This window comes from Zootoca vivipara, chromosome 5 (assembly GCF_963506605.1).
Source record: "Zootoca vivipara chromosome 5, rZooViv1.1, whole genome shotgun sequence".
In the NCBI taxonomy this organism is placed as follows: domain Eukaryota; kingdom Metazoa; phylum Chordata; class Lepidosauria; order Squamata; family Lacertidae; genus Zootoca; species Zootoca vivipara.
In genome coordinates, this window is record NC_083280.1 from 82,827,716 (window position 1) to 82,848,520 (window position 20,805).

At 45.1% G+C, this 20,805-nt stretch overlaps 2 protein-coding genes across 5 annotated transcripts in view; both read left to right on the plus strand.

The window, feature by feature from the left end:
- DLG5 (discs large MAGUK scaffold protein 5) overlaps positions 1-6,157 on the plus strand; it is a 103,845-nt gene extending 97,688 nt beyond the window's left edge. For all 4 annotated transcript variants that reach the window (XM_060275014.1, XM_060275015.1, XM_060275016.1 and 1 more), the window contains exons 31-33: positions 791-900; positions 2,541-2,650; positions 4,406-6,157. In XM_060275014.1, the coding sequence (XP_060130997.1) occupies positions 791-900; positions 2,541-2,650; positions 4,406-4,509 (324 nt within the window). In that variant the 3' untranslated portion in view covers positions 4,510-6,157. The remainder of the gene's footprint in view (positions 1-790; positions 901-2,540; positions 2,651-4,405) is intronic.
- Positions 6,158-7,588: 1,431 nt separating this feature from the next.
- LOC118096435 (calcium-activated potassium channel subunit alpha-1-like) lies at positions 7,589-20,196 on the plus strand. Its single transcript, XM_035138279.2, has 2 exons — positions 7,589-8,745; positions 20,099-20,196. Exons 1-2 carry the CDS (start codon positions 8,461-8,463, stop codon positions 20,144-20,146), a joined length of 333 nt encoding a protein of 110 aa, XP_034994170.2. The 5' UTR covers positions 7,589-8,460; the 3' UTR covers positions 20,147-20,196.
- The last annotated feature ends 609 nt before the right edge of the window (positions 20,197-20,805 follow it).

Here is a 20,805-nt window from a genome sequence, read left to right on the forward strand (position 1 = left end):
AGGAGCGGTGATGAGTTTTAAGTCAGGTGTTTGCACTTCCTGGCTCCTTTTGTTGGTATATTTAAATAGTACAGGAACTGTGTGTGTGTGAGAGAGAGAGAGGGAGGGAGGGAGGAGTGGAAATTGAAGGATAGTCAAGCAAGAGAGTGAGAAGTAGCATGGGGAAAGCAAATAGGAATGCAACCAGAATGGTGTCTCAGAGCAGTGCTAGAAACTGAGATATGAAAGCTAGAAGCTAAATGGCACCTTAAATCCAGGTTATGGGCACAAAACGGAATGTCTAGGTGCACTTTTTTAATAGCAAGAATACAAAGCTGAAAATGAATGAACTGCAGCTAAAATATTCTGTTCATTTTTCACATGGTCTAGTCCTTCCACTGCCCGCCCCCCTAATATTCTTAAGAGGGTCTCTTCTCCAGCCTTCAGAGAGTAGCTGGAAGTGGGAAGACAGAAAAAGGGTCCCCCATTCCTTCCACTGCAGTTTTAATCTGAAATCTTAGGTGCAGTACTGTGCCGAGCTCAGAAACTGCTCACGATAATGAAATTCCCTGTCACAAAATGCACCTGGAACAATGGGAGTTTCGAGCACTGTCTCAGAGAGAGCAGGCAAGCTGCAGGAACACTTGTGAATTTCCTCCATAGTCTTAAGTGAGCTGTTATTGTCCAGCCCCCTCCTCTGCAAACTGAGTTGCCTTGCCTAGCTGTTTGTAAGGGTTGCTGAGTGAATGCACGTGAAATGCTTTGAACACTCAAATGAGCTGTATACCATTAATCGATTATTCTTTATTAGGACTGTCACTGCCTCTTGGACATTGCTCCTCATGCCATCGAGCGGCTCCACAGCATTCACATCTACCCAATCGTCATTTTTGTCCGTTACAAGAATGCCAAGCAGATCAAGTAAGTGTGAGATGTGGGCTGGGTGGTGGCTGTAGGGATTCAGGTAGTGCTTGGAGGGTGGCGTGCTTCCCGTGCTTGTGCACAACAGGAAATCTACTTTCACTTTGATATGTCATTTAGGCTGCAATCTTATATCTGCTTACCTCGGAGTAAGCCCCATTCAGGGGTAACTTCCGAGTAGACGTGTGTGGGTTGCACTTCGAAATTCTATAAATTTTGAGTATGGGGACTGCACAGCATTATCAAAGGCATGATTTTATTTAATCAGATCATATACTGTTGTCATGCCCACGTTGGGCAAAGTGGAAGAAATCTGCCTTCTCTGCACAACTGATTTTTGTACATTGGTTATGCTATACAGAGGTACCTCAGTTTATGAACTTCATCCATTCCGGAAGTTTGTTCTTAAACCGAATCCTCTCTTAAACCGAGGCACGCTTTCCCTCATGAGGCCTCCCGCCGGCAGTGCCTTTCCACCGTTTGGCCTCCGTTCATAGACCTAGTTAACATTCGCAAACCGGAACACTATTTCTGGTTTTGCAGAGTTTGTAAACCGATTAGTTCGTAAACCGAGGTACCACTGTATAAATAATATATTCTTGGTAAAGGGTGGCTTTTTTCCATATGAGGGCTACAGATTTGCATTGGATTATATTCATATATAGTCCTTTGTGGCTATTATTTTTAATGCTTTTGAAATGCCTCAAGGCCAAGGTGTCCTGTACAATAATTGCATTAAGAACAGGCCCCTGCAATTTGCAAAAAAAAGTAAGGCAGTTAGGAAGGGAAGAGGGAGAAGCCAGGTCAGCTCCATAGAAGCTGTTTAAACCAGGGATAGCCAGCAAGGTGCCCGTCAGATGTTCCCTGCCAGCATGATATTTAAACCCTTGCAAGGAGGGAGAGGTGCAATGGTCAGGAGGCATTGGAGAGAGACTGGAGATGTGAAAATTGAACAAGTGGCTCTGATAAGGAAACAGGCCAAGGTGGAGTGACAGAGGCAAGCCAGCTTTGGGAGCCAAGTAGCAACCACTGGGTTTTGTGTGGGCAGCTGCACTCATACTGTGTGTATAAGCTTGCACAACATTTTTCAATGCTTGCTTCCTTAAAATTATGGTTCATAAAAGATAACTGAAATTTAGGATTTTAAGCAACATTTATAAATGATGTTTCCTATATATCAGGCATGGCCAAACTTGGCCCTCCAGATGTTTTGAGACTACAATTCCCATCATCTCTGACCACTGGTCCAGGTAGCTAGGGATGAAGGGAGTTGTAGTCCCAAAACATCTGGAGGGCCGAGTTTGGCCATGCCTGCTATATATAAAGGTTTTGGACAGCCAGCCAGCGCTCTAAGGGTGCTTTCCAGTCTCAGTTGACAGCACTGCCTCTGTGCAGGTGCCTGTTGATCATGGCAGATTGCCTTGCCAGTTGCAGCAGATGAAAGGTTAGCTGCTCCTGCTGCTGCATTTTGTGTGTCAAGCGGCCTTCCTATACTAGACACCAGGTGGCGCTCCGCACACATCATTATATATCTACGCTGATTAAAATGGGCTGCAAATCTGTTTAGTTCCCTAATGGTTTGCCTTGTGTCCCCTGAAAAATGAAGCATTTAACGAGCTTTTTCTACATTTCTGTGTTAGAGAGCAAAAAGACCCCGTCTTCCTGAGGGACAAAGTTACGCAGAAACATTCCAAAGAACAGTTTGAGACTGCTCAGAAGATAGAACAGGAATATAACAAGTACTTCACAGGTTTGTATAACAAAGGAAACAATAGCAAAGTGGAAGGCTGGCTTCTGATTCCTCTGGCTGGTTGTGTTTATGCGTGTGTGTGTATTTTTTTTGCAACAGCATTTCCCCCCTCCCTTAGCGGTCACCTGTGTGTAGATCACAGCATAGCACATGGTTCCCCATAACAACCAGAAGAATTATAAATCATCCCTTTTAGCACTAAGCATGTTCTATTTCAAAGAAAGGGAACAACCAGACCGATCCTGATAAGCTGCAGTGATGCTACTGTTAGGAGAATGATGCCATAGCTGTTTCCAGCTACATAGGTTGCTGCTGCAAACTGGTCCTGCCAGCCCCTGCTCATTCACTTAGGCACTTGACTATGTCCAAGATAAAGCCTGTGCAACATTTTAATGCAAGACCCTTTTCCATTACTGTCGTACCTTTGCATTTGTGTTGTATTTTCTGCTGACTTGATTCCTTGAATAAGCCTGCCAGTTTTTTTTTAATTACTATTATTATTATTATTATTAACCAGTCATGCCTGTTTTATTAACAAAACCCTTAAACAAACATCTTCTTATATTTTTAAACAGTGGCTTGTTGCTACGGCCATCGTCTCTTTGTATATTTCTGCCTTGCTACTAAACTTAGCCTTCTGTTCATCCATGAAGGTTTATTATGCTATAACAGGGGTCCCTCTAACCATATTTAGATTTAATGTGTAAACTTTGTCACCTGATGCCACTGAAAATAGCTTTCGGAGGGCTCAGGAACAAAACAGTTGTCTTAGAGGATCATACTCGTGGGGCCTGGCTGCTTTCTCCTCTTGCCATGTTTTTGTTAGCTGTATTGCAACAGCAAAGGCTTTCTTAGCAGGAATGAAGGTTCTCAGAAGCTTGGCTACTTCAACACTGATTTATTTTGCTCACCACAAAAAGAACTCTGCTTCCACAAACGGTAAAGAAAAGTGAAAGCCAGAAAGTCCAGTCCCTTTTTCCTTTCTCCTTTCCCAAAGCTCAATGGGGGTTACAAAAAGAGATGCCCCCTTATTTTAGGCCTCTCCCCGTGTCACTCTCAAGCTATTCCCCTGAAAGGAACAACATGCAGTTTCAGTGTCCTGAAAAATTTACATCTTAAGTGTCTCTGTGTGTGTCTCTGCCTTGCTGTTTTGTCTCTCTTCTAAGAAGCCAGTTGCCATTGCTGAAGCCTCCCTCTTCCCCACCCACCTCCCTGATGTCCTGTTTGTGATCTCTTGTGGCTGTATCTGCATAAGTTCTTCAGTGACAAACTGATACCGTGGCCTATGAGAACCATAGCTGAGCAAGCCTGAATGCCATTAAAGATGCTAAGAGTTGGGTCCTACAAATTGCCCCATCAACACCCAAAGTCTATACAGTGAGACCGCATAGAGAAGTTCACTCTGTATGCCCCTCCCTTCATTTTCCTGATTCCTGGGCCACATCAAGAGTGAGGCCTAGTTCATATACCCACTGGTGGAGATGCTTTTAGGGAAACAGGCAGTGCAGGTGCTATTACACTCCCTCTTTTTGCAGCATCGGTTCCTGTTGCCAAAGAGGCAATATGACCACCTTGAGCTCTTAGGAGAAAGGGCGGAAAATAATAATCATCACCACCAAGAAAGGGGGTATTAATCCCCCTTCCTTTTTGTTGCTTCTCTGTGTTTTGATTTCTTGGCCCTAGTGCAAATTCAGCCCCTAACCCCGGTAAACAAGCATGCTGATGGATTGGTGTGTGTTATCCTTCTTTTCACAGGGATTGTCCAGGGAGGCCCTCTCTCGATCATTTGCACTCAGATCATGACAACAGTTGATCAAGAACAGAACAAAGTCCTGTGGATTCCAGCCGGCCCTCTATAGACATATGCTGTGAAGTGACTGAAACTCTGCAACAGATTCATACATAAAACAGTTGCTTGCGGTGGGTGTTGTTTGGTCCACCCTTGGCTGCCTGTATGGTTGGTACAACTTGGAGGTCGTCGCGGACAACATCTGTGAGGCATTTGCGGAAGGCGGTAGGCCTTTCGCTGGCAGAATTCTTGCACATTTGTTCCTATACAAATGAATGCATGAATGCAGAATTTCTTTTTCATAAGACTGTGATGCTGCAAAGAGAGAGAGAAAGAGAGAACCTTTAGGATACGTTTACAAAACCCTCCCCCCCCCCAATCCCAAGTATTTGGTGGTTCATGTTTACTTGAATTTTTTTTTTAAACAAACAACCTGTTCAGGTTCCCCTTCCCTGGTCACCCCCTGCTTATTTCTCCTCTGCTTCTGATACAAAGAAAACCAAACGAAACAGTGTCAAGTTCCTACTCAGCTGAGTGAGCATGACTTTTTCATGAAGTTCTGTCCTTCCATAACAGCTGTTCTACCTTCAAGAACAATCGGTCGTGTGGATTGTGAATGGGTTTTCTTATAGGTACCCATTTGGGGAGTAAATTCAGGGGGGAGAAGCACTCTTCCGATATATGGGTGAGGCCACTGTTTGTATCTCATAAACTCCTTTGTCTGTTAAAAAAAGTTATTGGCTTCTTTTATGCATGGGTTAATATTTAAATGTCATGGCGTATCTGATCAAACTGTGCTCATTGTGTATTCAGAATAATAATTTTGGGTTGCTGGGCCTACATTAAGCAGTAAATCATAAGGGTTAATAGCTGTGTCTAGAGACTGCTTTATTTTATCACATTTAGGTAGTCTATGTAATTGGAAGCTTACATTGCTCAAACTTTGTTCTTTTGGTGTGTAGTAGCCATAGGGATTTTTATTTAATTAGAATTTCAGTCTCTATTATAGGGATCTGACAACCTGTAGTGTGGTCCTGTAACTTGTTAGTTTTGCCACTGTCAATAAATGTAGTGTGTGTCTGTTTTGTTTTTTGTTTTTTGTTACAATATGTATCTTCTCACTGTACCAAATTCCATTCTATGTTTCTTTTTGCACTTCTGACTTCATTTCCCAACCGTGTGTTTATCTTTCTTTTCCTTCGTAAAGAATTGCATGTCATGTTTTGTAGGTAATGTAACTTTATTGTTCAAGTATCATTTAAGTAGGACTATATTTGTGATGACTGCTCCTAACATTTCATTATGTACATAGGTTTTCTTTCATCTGTTTTTTCCCCTTCCATTTTTTTTAGTTTTTGCTTTCTATTTGCATTAATTAAAAAAAAGGGATTCTTCTTGCACAGTTGTTCAAAGACAAAATTTGGTTGGAAATTTAAACCTCTGTTTTGCAGATACTATTTTATAATTCAAAATACAGGAGAGAAAGAGAGAGAGGAAAAAAATGTAGAAAGGCTATTGATAAATTCTTAGTTAAAATACTGTTTATAAGTTGAGGGACAACATATATTTTTTTTAAAGAGGGAGGCCAGAGTTGGACTTCAACGGTACGATTGAAACAGACCGGTACTGTTGCAACATGGATTTTCTGAACTCAAAAAAGTCACTTTGTATGAAAACAAAAAAGTTGTGTTAAATAAAGGTCAATTTCTATAACTTGACTTGTATGGGAGTGTTGCATAATTCCCTGTCTGACTCTGTTGTTCAATTTACTGCTATCAACCATACTATGAACACCAAGCAAAAGGTTACAGAATTAAAACAAATTCACAGACATTTGTAATGGTTATTCCATTACAGTGATATTCCAAATTGCATTTTGTTGATAGAGTTGCAATTACCCATGGAGCTAATGACTACAAAAGAAAATGCAGAGTTTGCTTCAGTTTTGATACCATTGAGTTTAAAAGATGCTAGCTGACATACTACTCTATGTGCCCTTCCCATTTAACAAAAAACATAATACATTTTGAGAGTGTCAGTGATAAACATCTGCCTGATGGAAATTGGGCTTGGTAGATGGTCCTTTTTCTTTCCAGTGTAAGAGGCATTTGGCAAAAGGTAAAAATTCTACGACCTCAACCCTGCAGATCTGGAGTCCTAAACCATGATCTTCCAAAGACCAGTTTGGAAATGGGAGTGCTTTATAAGCTTTTCTCAAGCTAATGTGCATCAGGCTGAAAAAGAAAACAATTTCCTCAAGTTAACAAAAGGCTAAAAATGGCAAAGCCATGGGGTGGGGGTACATATTTTGGACCATGCAAGGGCTTCATTGGACCTGATTTCTGATGTCTTGGGAGAGAAATAACATTTTATTAATACAGATGAATGCAAGCTAGCATTCCTTCAGCTACTGACATATTTGAATAGCTGTCTCCATCCTCTCTCTGGTTAATAACCTGCATGATTTTGTTTTGCTGATCACACTGAAAGATGACCATAAGTTCTACATAATAGCTAAGTGAAATATTTTCTGCTATTATATGGGGCATGCGGTTACCTCAAGGAATGAGGTGGTTTTTATAATTCTATATCTTGACAAAATGATAGAACCATGGTGGACACTGCAGTGAGTTGCATAATTGTTTAGCTAAAACTGACGTAGCTGGAGACTCTGATACATTAGATGGATTAATTTATTTCTCCACAGCTTGGAGCACATAAAGATGAAAATATTTGATTATCTGTAACTTTTCCTATTCAGGTGGGTGATTAATGACATTACATATCCTGGCAAGGGCGTCCCAAGTTCAGCTCCTACATGATGGAACTGGGAGGGAAAGGGGTTAGCTCCACCCCTTCATTCAGTGCAAGAAAGGCTATTGCCCATCTACAAATCCAAAGGAATTACGGTAGCACTGCCAGTCTTCATTGCTTCCTAGAAGGCCCTGTCTGCGAAGGTACAAAGAATCCTGCCTTACACTATGAGTCTTCCATTCTTACTTCCTTTCCCACTTTCAGCAACGGGGAGGCATGCTTCACAAAATCCTGTGCGAGCATATTCCTATGCTTGCAACAGCATACCTTGTTACTGTTTTCCTTTTAATGCCGCCTCTCTCCAGTGGTAAACACCGGCTGTGCACTTACATACATGCCCCCTGTTCGTCATATGTTTATAGCTCTTGCATAAAGCCACCATTATACAAAAGCCACGCACAAAACACACGCACCCTTCCTCGCATCGCGAAGCCCCTGTTTCTGCAGTTCAACCCTGGCACAAGATTCGGCTTGCTGCTTTGTTCATTTTCCCAGAACCCACGGCCTCCTTCCCCGCCACCGGGCAACGCGCGGAACCTTTCGCCTTCTCTTTCTCTGTGACGCGAGAAGGACTTGTTGAAGCGGAAGGTCACGTGGGCCGCCTGGGCTTTGGCTCCTCCTCCCGCCGCTGTTGCGCCGCTACCTGTAAAGCGCGTCGCTCTCTCGCTCGCCTCCGTCTGTTTGAGGCAGCCTCGGAGAAACGCGCAGGGCCGTTTGGGAGGAGGCGAGGGGGAGCGTGGGCAGAGACCCGAGAGGAGGCAGCAGCTTGAGAGGAAGGAGCTGGACTTGCCTGAGGGAGACGCCGAGCTAGCGCAACTGACGAGGGGTCAAATCGTGAGGCGGCCAAGGGACGCAGCGCCGGATCTTGGTCGGGACCTGCTGGCGCTTCTCCCTGCCCGCCCCCCCTCTCCCATTCGTGGCGGGCGTCGTGAGGTGCCTGCGCGAGCGGTGGTGGCCGGCTTCATTTTGGGGTGGGGTGGGGCGGAGGGGCAGCCTCTCTGATTTGGCGCCGCCGCCTTGATTTCCCGCCGGAATCTTGGGAGGAAAGGCGCGTGGCGGCGGCGAGGGCGCCAGAGCGAGAGGTGCCGAGGCTCGGGCGGCCGCCTGCCTAAGGCGGCCGCCGAAGGCTGGGGATGGGCTTAGCCGAGGGCGCTGGCGGTGGCAGCAGCGGGAGCTCCTCGGAGCCCCGGCCTGCTCGCTGTTAGCCATGGCAAATGACGGAGGCGGCAGCAGTAGGTACTACTCGGGAGGAGGCGGCGCCGCCAGCGAGATGATCAGCGCCAGCAGCAACCTGAACGCGGTCTCCTCGGCGATCGACACGGTCGTCATCCCCATGACCATGGAGGTCCCCTGCGACCGCGGCCAGCGCATGTGGTGGGCCTTCCTGGCCTCGTCCATGGTCACCTTTTTCGGGGGACTCTTTCTTATCCTGCTCTGGAGGACCCTCAAGTACCTGTGGACCGTCTGCTGCCACTGTGGGGGCAAGGAGAAGGTAACGGTTTCTCTTCTTTCCCGGCCGCTTCCACGTTGCCTAGCGCGGGGCGGGAAGCTGAGGTCGGGCGAAGCGCGGACACTCGCGTGTCTTAAAGGTGCCTTCCTCAGGGAGCTGCGAATGGCCGTGGAGTGGGGGGGAAGGCGAGGATTTGACAGGTCTGAATCCACAAACAGATATCGAGAAGGAGCCAGGATTTTGAGTATCTCACCCTCTTTGAAATCCATGGGATCCTTGCCCATTGCATTCAGTTATCTCAAGACATTTTGGGATTTGGGCTGTCTGAAAACACATTTTGGGCAGAATCCTGTGAGAAGTTATTCCCATGCTCCATTGAAAGAAGCAGGGAGCTACAGAGGAGCACACAGCTGGGGTTTTTTCCTGCTGGCACTTAGGCAAGAAGGCTTCCCACAGGATTTGCTCATTGATTTTAGTGGACCAAATATTTTGAGGTCTCTCCAGTTACCCTTTGATTTCAATGGAATTTTCTTCTGCATTTGTGTGTTAGGCTCCGAGACTTGGGCTGAAGCTGACTCAGGGCTGGTCTTGGAAATACTGTACTGTCCCTGATCCAGAGCAAGCTTCTCACTCCTGAGACCCACTGAAATGGCAGCTCACAACTAACTTGTGCTGTTGATTTAAGTGGGACGGAAGCATAGCTAGGACTGCAGTCCTAAACCACACTTATTAGGGAGTAAGCCCATGGAACACAGTGAGAATTAGATTTCTGTAGACTTGCAAAGGATTGCTATGTAAATTTCTCTGGACTGGGTCAGTCGGTGGCTATCCTGTGCATAGTTGAGTTACTCCTATCCCATTCACTCTGATAGGTTTTAAGCAGCCTCATTGTGTTCAGGATTATAGCCTTAGTCCCATGATGTACAGACACCACTTCTAGAGCCCTCTGCCCTCCACTTGAGCAAAAGAAGTCCCATACCACTTACGCAAAACAAGCCATACTGAGCCATGAGCTACACTGAGCAAGTCAGCCAGCCACTTAGTTTTGCTTCCTGACTCCATCTCCTGCTCACTGGGTGTAGGTCTCTGTTGCTGTGAGAGTAAAAGTAAAAAGGTTCTCCATCCTTAAGTCAAATCTGGCAAATGATGGAACATGGTATAAGCAAAATTTCTTGCTTCATGCTGCTTCTGTTCCCCGTACACCTGAGGGTGATGGGGGCGACCACTGCTGAAAGGTGAAAAGATAGTAAAGTTGTTCCAAGGCAGCTTATTTTTCATATATATTTGTTTGAACCTTTTGACTTGGATAATCGTTACCCTTCTGCATTGGTGACTCCCTCTTGGTTGTCCCTCTCTGGGCCCATTCACATATGCATGTCATTGCCAGATGTGCAGCTCAGCATGTGAATGGACTCAGTTAAATTTGAGATGTGAAACGTCTCCTTTATCATCAAGTGATGAGCAGATATGTGTGAATCAGCCCAGTGAATGTGAGCAGCGCCAACCCTGCCATGTCTCTTCTTCCTCAACCTTTAGAGGCCCACTAAGACCTGGAGCATATCAGCTTAAACAAAAAATCCATCAAGAAAGAGCTCAAAAGGGACGTCTCAGGAAGCCGCCCAGAGTGGCTGGGGAAACCCAACCGGATGGGCGGGGTACAAACAACAAATTATTATTATTATTATTATTATTATTATTATTATTATTATTATTCCCCTTCCAGTTTTATATATAGCTACCCAGAAGGTAGAATATGCTTAAAATGCCATTATACAACAGAGTATAATGAGGATCCCCACCCACCCATCCCAGTCTTTGCAAGAATACTTTTTAGCTAAAACTGTTATTTGCTAACGTGGCATCTGACAGACTATTTGGACCCTTCAAAATAGACGAGCAGCTGGAGTCTCTCCCTTCCCTTTTTCACATTTTTTGGATTACAAAGAATAGATCTGCTTCAGCTATTCCTGGCACCCACCTACACAAAAAGCACCCAGAAATTTTAAATATATATGGTTGCTAGGTTGCTATAATGATTTGACATTCAGATATCGACCCTCCCTGCTACCCCCAGAGCAGCAGGCTCTGCAAATGGGAAATCCTTTATTAATTTTAATTTGAAAGTGGTAATGAAGTAGGAATGTGTGTGTGTGTGATGACAGAAATAACACTGCTATGCCAAGAATTATGAAGGCAACCTTGAGAGCGCTAGGTGCATCTAAGCCCCATCAAAGTGGGTGGGAGTATGTTTTATGTTAAGTATGTTTTATGAATTGCATCTTGTGCAATTACTTACAAATTTCTGAGTTGTTTTTGAAGAGGAGGGTGTAGTTCAGAGTTTTCTAAAAGAGCCTGTGATCTTCCAGCAGATGAATTGCCATCATTTCAAACCAATTTTTCTCTGGAACGGATGCTATCAAAAGCTATGGGGTAATTTGAAGCTTTAAAATGCAGTTTGACTTGCTAAGTAAATAACAGCAATAGCCATTTCCCATTGAAGAGATTCTCTATTTTTGGAGGGGAAATGGAAATGTGAACTTTCGGAAAGAAAGATTTGTTGGGGCTGTAACACTCGCCAAGGGCGTAGGCAGGGGGGGCAGGAGGGGGCAGCTGCCCCCCCAGAAGCAAAAAAATTAATGTATTTTACAGATCATAACCAGCACTTTTCCCCTCCAAAAACTGATGTGGAAAGGGCTTTGCTTTAGCAAGAGCAGCTAAGTCTCCGCTTGCTGGGGGGGGGGGAACACAGCAGTAACAAAAACACATCAAATAAATAAAACAAAGTGGCTACCAGTAGTTAAGCAGTTAAGACAATGGAGCATATATCCCCAGGCAAGATTCGATAGCTGACCATTTCACCCTATTGTTCTTAAGTGGGAGTTGTTAATGAGCATTCAGGAGCATTAAGAGTTCTATTGGCGATTTAATGAGGGTGCAGACTCAGAGGATTCAATTTGACTAAGGTGGCTCTGCAAGGCTAAAACGAAGTGAATAAGAAAGGGGGGGCTGTAGCTTTGACAGACACAGTGATGTTTATAAAAAGCATTGGTGTTCCAGTCTGCCCCTCCTCCTGCATCTGTATACTGTAAATCAGGGGTGGCCACCTCCCAAGAGACTCTGATCTACTCAGAGTTTAAAACTGGGGGTGATCTACCCCCTTTTGGGGGGTTCAGGTCAAAGCTGTTGAGTTTTTTTTAAAGGAAGGGAAGCTTCTTTTAGGAGGGAGGGAGGCCCATTTTTGTTTAGGGCTTCAGGTCATAGTTCAACTTTTTTGAGGGAGGAGGGAAATTTTGGGTGAGCTTTTTTTAGGGGTGCCAGTGACCTACCAGTGATCTACCACAGACATCCAGTGATCTACTGGTAGATCACAATCTACCTGTTGGACGTGCCTGCTGTAAATCAAGCAGAGAGAAAGCTGCTTACAAGGCTCCTGTACATGCAGAGTTCCAGCATCACAGCGTCACCCAGAGGCACCCACAAATATGAGTTATCCCTCTCTCTATTTCTTCCTTCCTTCCCTCTCTCTTCCATCCTTAATAAAATACGGGGGGGGCAGATAAGCCCCACATAGAAAGCCCATCAACATGGGGGGATGACTCTTTCAAATACGGTATTTACCAGTAATTGGGGGGGGGGGAGAGGCACCTAGGCCTCTAGGAGTTGGCTGCTATGCCTAGGAGTAGGACAATTCAAGAAAGCAGAACGATGCATATGGTATGGTAATATATCAATAGAATCGTAGAATTGTAGTCGGAAGGGACCACAAGGGTCATCTAGTCCAACCCGCTGCAATGCAGGATTTTTTTCCTAAGGTGGGGCTTGAACCATGGTTGAAATATTATGCTGATATGCAGCAACGCCTCGGAGCCGTCGTGGCTGCGGCCATGCCTTGCCCCGCCCTCGCCCGCCCTTCCACCCCCTCTCGCCTGCCCGACCCTCCTGTCCTCTTGCTGCAGAGTTCCAGCATCACACCGTCATCCAGAGACACCCACAAATATGAGTTATCTCTCTCTATTTCTTCCTTCCTTCCCTCCCTCTTCCATCCTTAATAAAATACGGGGGGGGCAGATAAGCCCCACATAGAAAGCCCATCAACATGGGGGGATGACTCTTTCAAATACGGTATTCACCAGTAATTGGGGGGGGGGCACCTAGGCCTCTAGGAGTTGGATGCTATGCCTAGGAGTAGGACAATTCAAGAAAGCAGAATGATGCATATGCTATGGTAATATATCAATAGAATCATAGAATTGTAGTCGGAAGGGACCACAAGGGTCATCTAGTCCAACCCCCTGCAATGCAGGATTTTTTTCCTAAGGTGGGGCTTGAACCATGGTTGAAATATTATGCTGATATGCAGCAACACCGTGTCTTGCCTCGCCCTCGCCCGCCCTGCCACCCCCTCTCGCCTGCCTGACCCTCCCATCCTCTCCAGCCAAGCAGGGTAGCCGCCAACGCTACCAGCCCCAGAAGCACAAGGTGGCCGCTGCTGCCGCCGCCACAATGTCATCAGGCCCACTGGCCCTTTAGCCCCGCCCACTTTGTGGCCCCTTCCCTTCCGTGCCTTGGCCCCGCCCCTGAACGACCATGGCTTGCCCCCCCCCCTAGTTTTGATCCTGGCTACGCCCCTGACACTCGCCTCTATTTATATGAAGGGATCGGCAAGGCTTACCTTGCCTGGGCCGGTTCACTGCCACAGAGCCCCTTCTGTGGGCCAGATCATGGGCAGGTGTAAGCCCGTGATTTCCAACCTCTGCGCAGACACGATTTCTGGCGGTGCCCAGCGAATCCCCGCACCGCACTACACCAATTTAGCGCAGCGCATGGGGACTTGCCAAGCCAACAAGGTGTGAGGGACAGTGGACCGGCCCCTTGCTGAAACAGTTTGCTGACCCCTGAGCTAGATGACTCTTGTGGTCCTTTCCAACTCAACAGTTCCATGATTCATGTAGTCCGAGGCTGTGCAATCAGTGCTGGTTTTTGGTAAGAAAATGAGGTGCCCATATTCATATGTTTTGCTAAAGTGCATAAAATGGTTGCCATGGTCAGCAGAAAAAATGGGTGTCAGTCCTCTGTACTGGTTTGTATTTTCACAAAAGAGCCCTGGGTGCTATAGAGGTATCGCATTAGTAGTGGACAGCATTGGGGGGTGGGGGTGGAGATGCATAGCAGGTGCATAGCTGCTATTTACTTGCAGTGGGATGGGTTTGAGGCAGTGGCGAGGTTGGTGCAGTGCAAATGCACTGGCCATGTCAATCCAGTACTCATGTTTGTGCATTTGCTCTGTGCCATCCTCACCGCACCCTTGCCCCCTGCCCTGAGTAAGCACCAGTGATTTACCTGCTGGGTGGCAGGCAGGCAAGTGCTCCCCCTGCACACACCTTCTACTACAGGATTACATGGTGCTCTTAGAGTGTGCAGTTTACGAATCAGGAAGATGTTGGGTGATAGAACATGGTTTTGCACAGACCCCTTCTTTCCCACTCCTCTTTTTATGCTGCTTACCCAGCACACACTGCGGAAGGCAGTGCAAGACAGGAGTGCCTGGCGTACTATGGTCCATGGGGTCACGAAGAGTCGGACACGACTAAACGACTAAACAACAACAACAACCCAGCACACACCCTGCAGGCTTGTTGAATCATATTTTTCAAGAAACCAATGTAGACCAAACTGAGGGGGGGATGGAGGCATCCCATTAAAAAACAGACCATAGCTACAGAATTGATTAATCTACTTTAAGCTAGTACTCATAATTTCCACCGTATTACAGGTTATGCTTCAGTACCTTCTCTCCCACTGAGTCTGTGGTAATTGGGAGAAGGCAATCTTCCTAAGGGGCCAAGACAAATGGCTGAAATTTATGTCTGTGGAATCAGTAGGAATTTTGCCTTTTCTTCATCCATGTCAAAATTGCATGCTAAGTGATTCTGAAAATATATATAGAGAGAGAGTACTAGTGATTTCTCTATTAAAGATATGAATTGAATTAATCATGTCAGTTTTTAAAAGTATAACTGTGCAATTTTAAGAAGTAGTGTTTGTTTGCTTGTATAATCTAGGGAGAAATATGTATTGTATTTTATGTTTTTTCCTTAACTTGGGTCCTGGTTTGTATCTAAAAATGGGAAAATTCTTGAGGAATTAGATGAGTTCTTATTTATTCATGGGTTGTTGCTCATGCCATTGTGATATAAAGTGAATAAATGCAAGAAGTAGCATATCAGATGGCCCATAATCATTCTAATTGCGAGCTTGGGTGATCACCTGATTATCTGTTTGGAAGGAAAACAGGACTACTCAGAAGTAAGCAAGTGGTTTCTACCTGGGTATCCCTAGGTATGCAGACGTACACACACCTGTAAATTAAAAGAAAAATAACTTTTACCCAAAAGGGCATATGCACTGGCAGGATTTACAGAAAACTGATGGCAGTGGATCGAAGAGATAAGAAAACAGTAGTTTAACTTGCCTCTACTGTCATGCCACAATTTCCCATTACTGTGTAGTAATCAAATGCTCAGGTTCACAATGAGTTGTCAGCCCTAAATCTGATCCCATTAATATAGCACAGCAGAGGAAAGGCCTCAAGGTGAGAGGGAAAGGAGGAAAGCCCCCTCCTCACATTCCAGGCATGTTGTTGAAGGTCCCACAAAACACTGCCCATTTGTATGTGAAGTTGGACATTTCGGCATTGGAATGAAATGTCTGTGGTTACTGGTTGATTCCACAATCGTCTGAATTTCTTGGGATCTTTCCAGCAGGTCTGTTTGCACTGCACCTTTAGAACCCAGGTCAGGGTTACCTGAGGTGCACCTGACTCTGCTTGTGGCTCGGACCTGCCATGTCATGAGTCTTTCCAGTCAGGCACCCTGTCCACCAAATCTAAATCCTTAAACCTGTTCCTCACTTCCACTGTGTATTCATAAGGGATTTGATTTAGATTGTGTCTTACTGGCCCAGTGATTTTTCCTACTTTCTTCAGTTGAAGCTGGAATTTTGCTATAAGAAGCTGATCATCTGAGCCACAGTCAGCTCCAGGTCTTGTTTTTGCTGACTGTATAGAGTTTCTCCATCTTTGGCTGCAGAGAATATAATCAATCTGATTTCGATGCTTCCCATTTGGTGATATCCATGTGTAGAGTCGTCTCTTGTGTTGTTGGAAAAGAGTGTTTGTGATGACCAGCTTGTTCTCTTGACAGAACTCTATTAGCCTGTTTGTTTGGAGGTTCTAGCAGGGGAGCGCAGCTATCGTATACCCTTGGCCGAAGAACGGTACACTCCTTCTATCTGGGATGGTCGTCCTCTTCCACCGAGCGCGTAGCTTCGGGAGGGACGCACATGGAGCGGTGAGGGAGGAAGGGGACACCCGCCTAGCCAGCCAGAAAGAGTGGAATAAATTTGGGGAATAGCTTAAAAGAACATTGTAAAATAGGAAAACACCAGTAGGTTAACTATAAAATACAACAAGGATGTGTTTAGCCATTGTCAAAAATGTATATGTGAAGTTGATATAAGCGAAAGACAGGTAAGAAAAAGTAAAGCACCGAAACCTGAAAGTTGGAAGAATAAAACCAAGAGAGAGGAAAGAGGAAGTCTAGTTCGAAAGAATGAGTTAAAGATGGAAACTGTATGGAAATGAGAAGAGAGGCAAAAATGAGACAAGACACAGGACACTGTCGGTAAAATATATATGTTTTATTGTAGTAATTTTCAAATGTATCCTCTTTAAGTATGAACAAACATTGATTTGTGTATTTGGATGTCTTGTTACTTTAATAAATAAAAGCAATAAAAATCAAAAGAACTCTATTAGCCTGTTAAAGCTCAAATGCTTTTAAAAGACAACAACAAGCACTGGCCTCTTGCTAATGGAACCTTTAATGACTGTTCTACATGGTCAATGTTGGAACCAACAGTCATTTGGCTCCTCCCCTTTCCAGAGCTTTCTTCAACGACTATTTCACTTCTTTATCCCATAACAGATGAAAGAGGTTGGTACCTGCTTTCCTGTTCCTGACTCATTCCTTTCTCCCCCTTTTTGGTATTATTTAGGAGCAGCTGGCATGGTGTGCAAGTGACCTGCCATAAATTAATTTAATTTTGTTGTTCTGTCTTATGGACTCAAGACAACTCGCAGCAGTTCTCTCTCCCCCCCCCCAAATAAATTTATAATAGTTCTGTCCCAAACAGGCTTGCGATCTAAGGAAATTGAATGGTTGGGGAATGAAAGAGGTCAGATAAATAAAAATCTCATAAACGTAAAAAAACCAAGAGCTGCAAAACCAACTAGTCCAGAACCAGTCCAAAGGATAAGTCCTTTTTGTAGGCAACCACCTACAAAATGGGGGTCTATGTACCTCTAATATAGCGTTAAGACCAGTGCTTAGTAACTGTAGGTGATGTTACAGAATTAATAATACTGTGGGTGGGCTGGTTGCCTGGAGGTGACAGTTTCAAATGACTAGGTCTGCATTTCTCAAACTTGGGGTGCCACTGGTCCTGCCAGCTAGGGATGATGGGAGTTGTAGTCCAACAACAGTTGAAGACCCAAGTTTGAAGGTGTTAGGAGACCTAAGACTCATGCCTGAGTAGGGCTGGGATGCCCATCGAGTAAAAGAACCATGTCCCTTGTGAACCAGTTTTAATGGTGCTGTGTTCACATTATATGTAGGTGCTGCCAGATTACACATGCATTGCAGTAATCCAACTTTGAAATCGCCAATGCCACTGAAGCTATCTGGGCCTCCAGTGACAGGTAGATTAAGAAGCACCCCCCAGACTGTGTACCTGCTCCTTCAAGTGGAGTGTAATGCTATACATATACAGGGAAGGGAATTGACCAGCTTTTCAGATGCAGGAAACTGTCACCCACATTGCCCCTGTTTCGCCAGAATTCAAGTTCAGCTTATTTTCCGTCATCCATCCCACCACTGCCTCTAGGCTCTGGCCCAGGTTTTGCACTGCCTCTCCTGATTCAGATGTTGTGAAGAAATAGGGCTGTGTGTCATCAGCATACGGATGGGACCTTCCAAAACTCATAATCACCATTCCTGGTGGCTCTGTGAGAATGTTAAATATCATTGGGGATAAAGGAGTTGGTTCTTTGAATGACAATAGGAATACACGTTCCTTGACACCCCCTATTGCAGAGAACAATCTGAATTAACTAGAGTGAGAGAATATCCCAGGTCCTTGTGTCTAGGACTGCAGTCTAAGCTTTGTTTTGTTAATTTGCTGGATTCCAGGAATGAAGGATCAGCTGTGAATGTATTCACCCATACTGGTACGGACCACAGGGTGAAGTTTTCTACTGAAAATGGGTCTTTCTCTCAGTTTGAGGCGCGGTGGCACCAAAGCTACAGTAACGTGTTCAGATAGAGGTAAATCGGTGCATTTCTTTGATGAGGAGACACAGCAGGGACTTGATCCACAGTGTGTGCATGGTCTCCATCCCCCTGCACAACCTACAGAACAGACCTCCACTCAGTTATGTAGAAAGGCTGGTTCAGCAACCAGACCTTCAGGTAAGCTGCCCTCCTTTTTATATTTTAAGTGCTACTTGTTTTACATGCCCATCTGTCATGCCTCTTAAAAAAAAGATATCTAAAACCTTTTAAAAACTGAGATTCGGTGCTGCATATGCCTCAGTGATGTCACAGTCCATTTTTATTCACCCATAGCTTGTTTTCGTTATGAACTATAGAACAGGGGTGGGAGACTTGGATCTGCCCAACAAATTGGATCCCTTGGTTGTAAACCCACCCAAGAACCAAAAACATGAAGGCTTTGGACAAACTTGGTAGCAGTTGAACTATGCCCTGCTGCTTAGTGGTTCACAAAGAGTGTTGGCCTGGTTTATGCTTTCTGAGATGCCAATGAGATGTGGAGTGATTCTTTTTACTTTTATGCATATATCTTCCCCCACTGTTGTGCGCCTCACCCCTGACCCTTGCATAAGTAGTTTTTTTAATCGCATCATTCTGATAGAAATGGCAGGAACAAGGACTCTTGTTTTGCATTTAGGAGCCAAGGTCACACAGTGAGATACCTTTATTTAGAAGCAAGAACCCCTGCAACTCTTTCCAAGGTTCTCTGATGCCCGCCAGACCATATGGCCTTGCACTTCCCTTGCTAGCCATGTGTTGTAACTGCAGGCACCTCTCAATAAGGATACAAGGTTGAGGCAGACACCACAAATGCACATGAACTGTAATCACAGTGGCACAGATTACAGTCACAGAAGCTCAGGTTACAAGTTGGCTGCATTTTTCCAGTGGAAGAGGGCCTTGAATATAAACTGTCACATGCAAATATGTCTTCCGAAAAAGGGTTCTCCTTATTTCAAAACCTGTTGTATTTGTGCTGTTGTGAGCAATTCCATTCAGGGGTTTGAATAATAGTGAGACTGGAGAAGGCAGTATAAGTTGCTTTTTCATCTGAATTTGGATAAACTGCTTGAAGCATCTGATGCGTTGAGCTATTTCAATTGCTTTGGTTTGAATTGCTCATTGCAAACAGCTGGAAGTATGTAAATTTTGATAATGAATCTGCTTTGCAATGGGAGTTGCAATGGGAGGTGGTAGACTACCTACTTTTTTCACTGTGTCGATGAGACACACCACAGTTAGATGAGTGAGCTTACTTTGGTGGCTAGAGTGGAAACTAGCTGTCACAGTGGCCGGAGTGGACTACTTCAGAGTAACGACGCTACGCAGCTCTGCATTTTTATTCTTTTATTGGTGCTGCGTATTTACAGTGCTGAAGTCATGCTATTTACACGGAGTGATGTGGTCAGTCGGTTTCAGAACCTCCAAGTGACTTTTGGCGCGTTTTTCCCCAGCACAAAAGTCTTGGAAGCCCCATCCTCTTTCCCCTCCTCTTCCGGCGTAATTCTGGAGTTGGGGGGATGGGTCTCCCCCCCTTACTTCCCCCTTCCTGTCCCACCTGGGACCCTGGCTCCGCTACCTTGCCTGAGCCTCGGACCCGACTTCCTGCTTCCCCACTGGAATCGGAGCTCCCTCTGCTTCCCCCTGTGGTCGGTGATGGGCTTGAACTCAGGAGGGGAGGGACTTCGCGATATCCCCTGTCCCTCACACTAGCCTAGAAACTTGACAGCAGTTCTGAGTATGTTGTGTTTAGATAACTGATTTTAGAAGATAACAAATCAACAAAACCAATTATTTGTGGAAGCATTGTGGATAGCACCCCAAATGTGTGCACTTGACCACAAGTCTGTCTTCATTGCAGCCATGCATGGCCCTGGCAAATGTATCAGTCTTTTCCGTTGGAATACCTTTTCACATTCCCACCTTTTCTGGCAAGCGTATTGCTTGGTTTGAAAATGCTCTTGTCTAACCCCTCGAACTCCATGCTTGTTTGTGTTTGGCAACAGGTACAACAGATAAACCATCATCACCACCCCCTGCAGTCACCAATGTGAGGCAGATGAATGAGAAACCGGAGACCCTTTTGTTTCAGCCATGCCAGGAGCAGGATGAGTTGAGGAAGCGTCTTGCACTGTCGTCTCCTGGATTAACCTTTGATGACTGCAGGTAAAAGACTGAATGGTCACATGAGGGTATATTCCCAGGTCTAATGCATGTGCACTTGGGCATGGGTCTCTGGCTTTTTCCACGGCACAGCTGTTTGAGTTCGGCAGGGGTAGTTAAGGGTGCCTAGGATGGCTCAGTCAGAGAGCATGAGACGCTTAATCTCAGGGTTGTGGGTTGCAGCCCTATGCTTGGCAAAAGATTCCTGAATTGCAGGGGTTTGAACTAGATGACCCAGTCTTTGTTAGCTAGTGATGTTATCTTTGCAAATTACTTACACCACCAGGGGCCAACTCTGTTCCATGTGTGTACAGAGTATGCTTAATGCATCATTTTTGTTTCATATAAAGTAACCTTCCATTTTTGAACATGCCTCTGAAGCTGAATGACTTTGAAGGCGCATTTCTCTCTTTTCTCATTGGGGCTTGCCAACCACCCCATTGAGCCTCGGTTGTTGAAAGTTTTGGAAGCCGAACGGGCTTCTGGAACGGATTGTGTTCAGCAACCGAGGTTCCACTGTACTTAAAATGTTTTATGTGTATTCATGTGA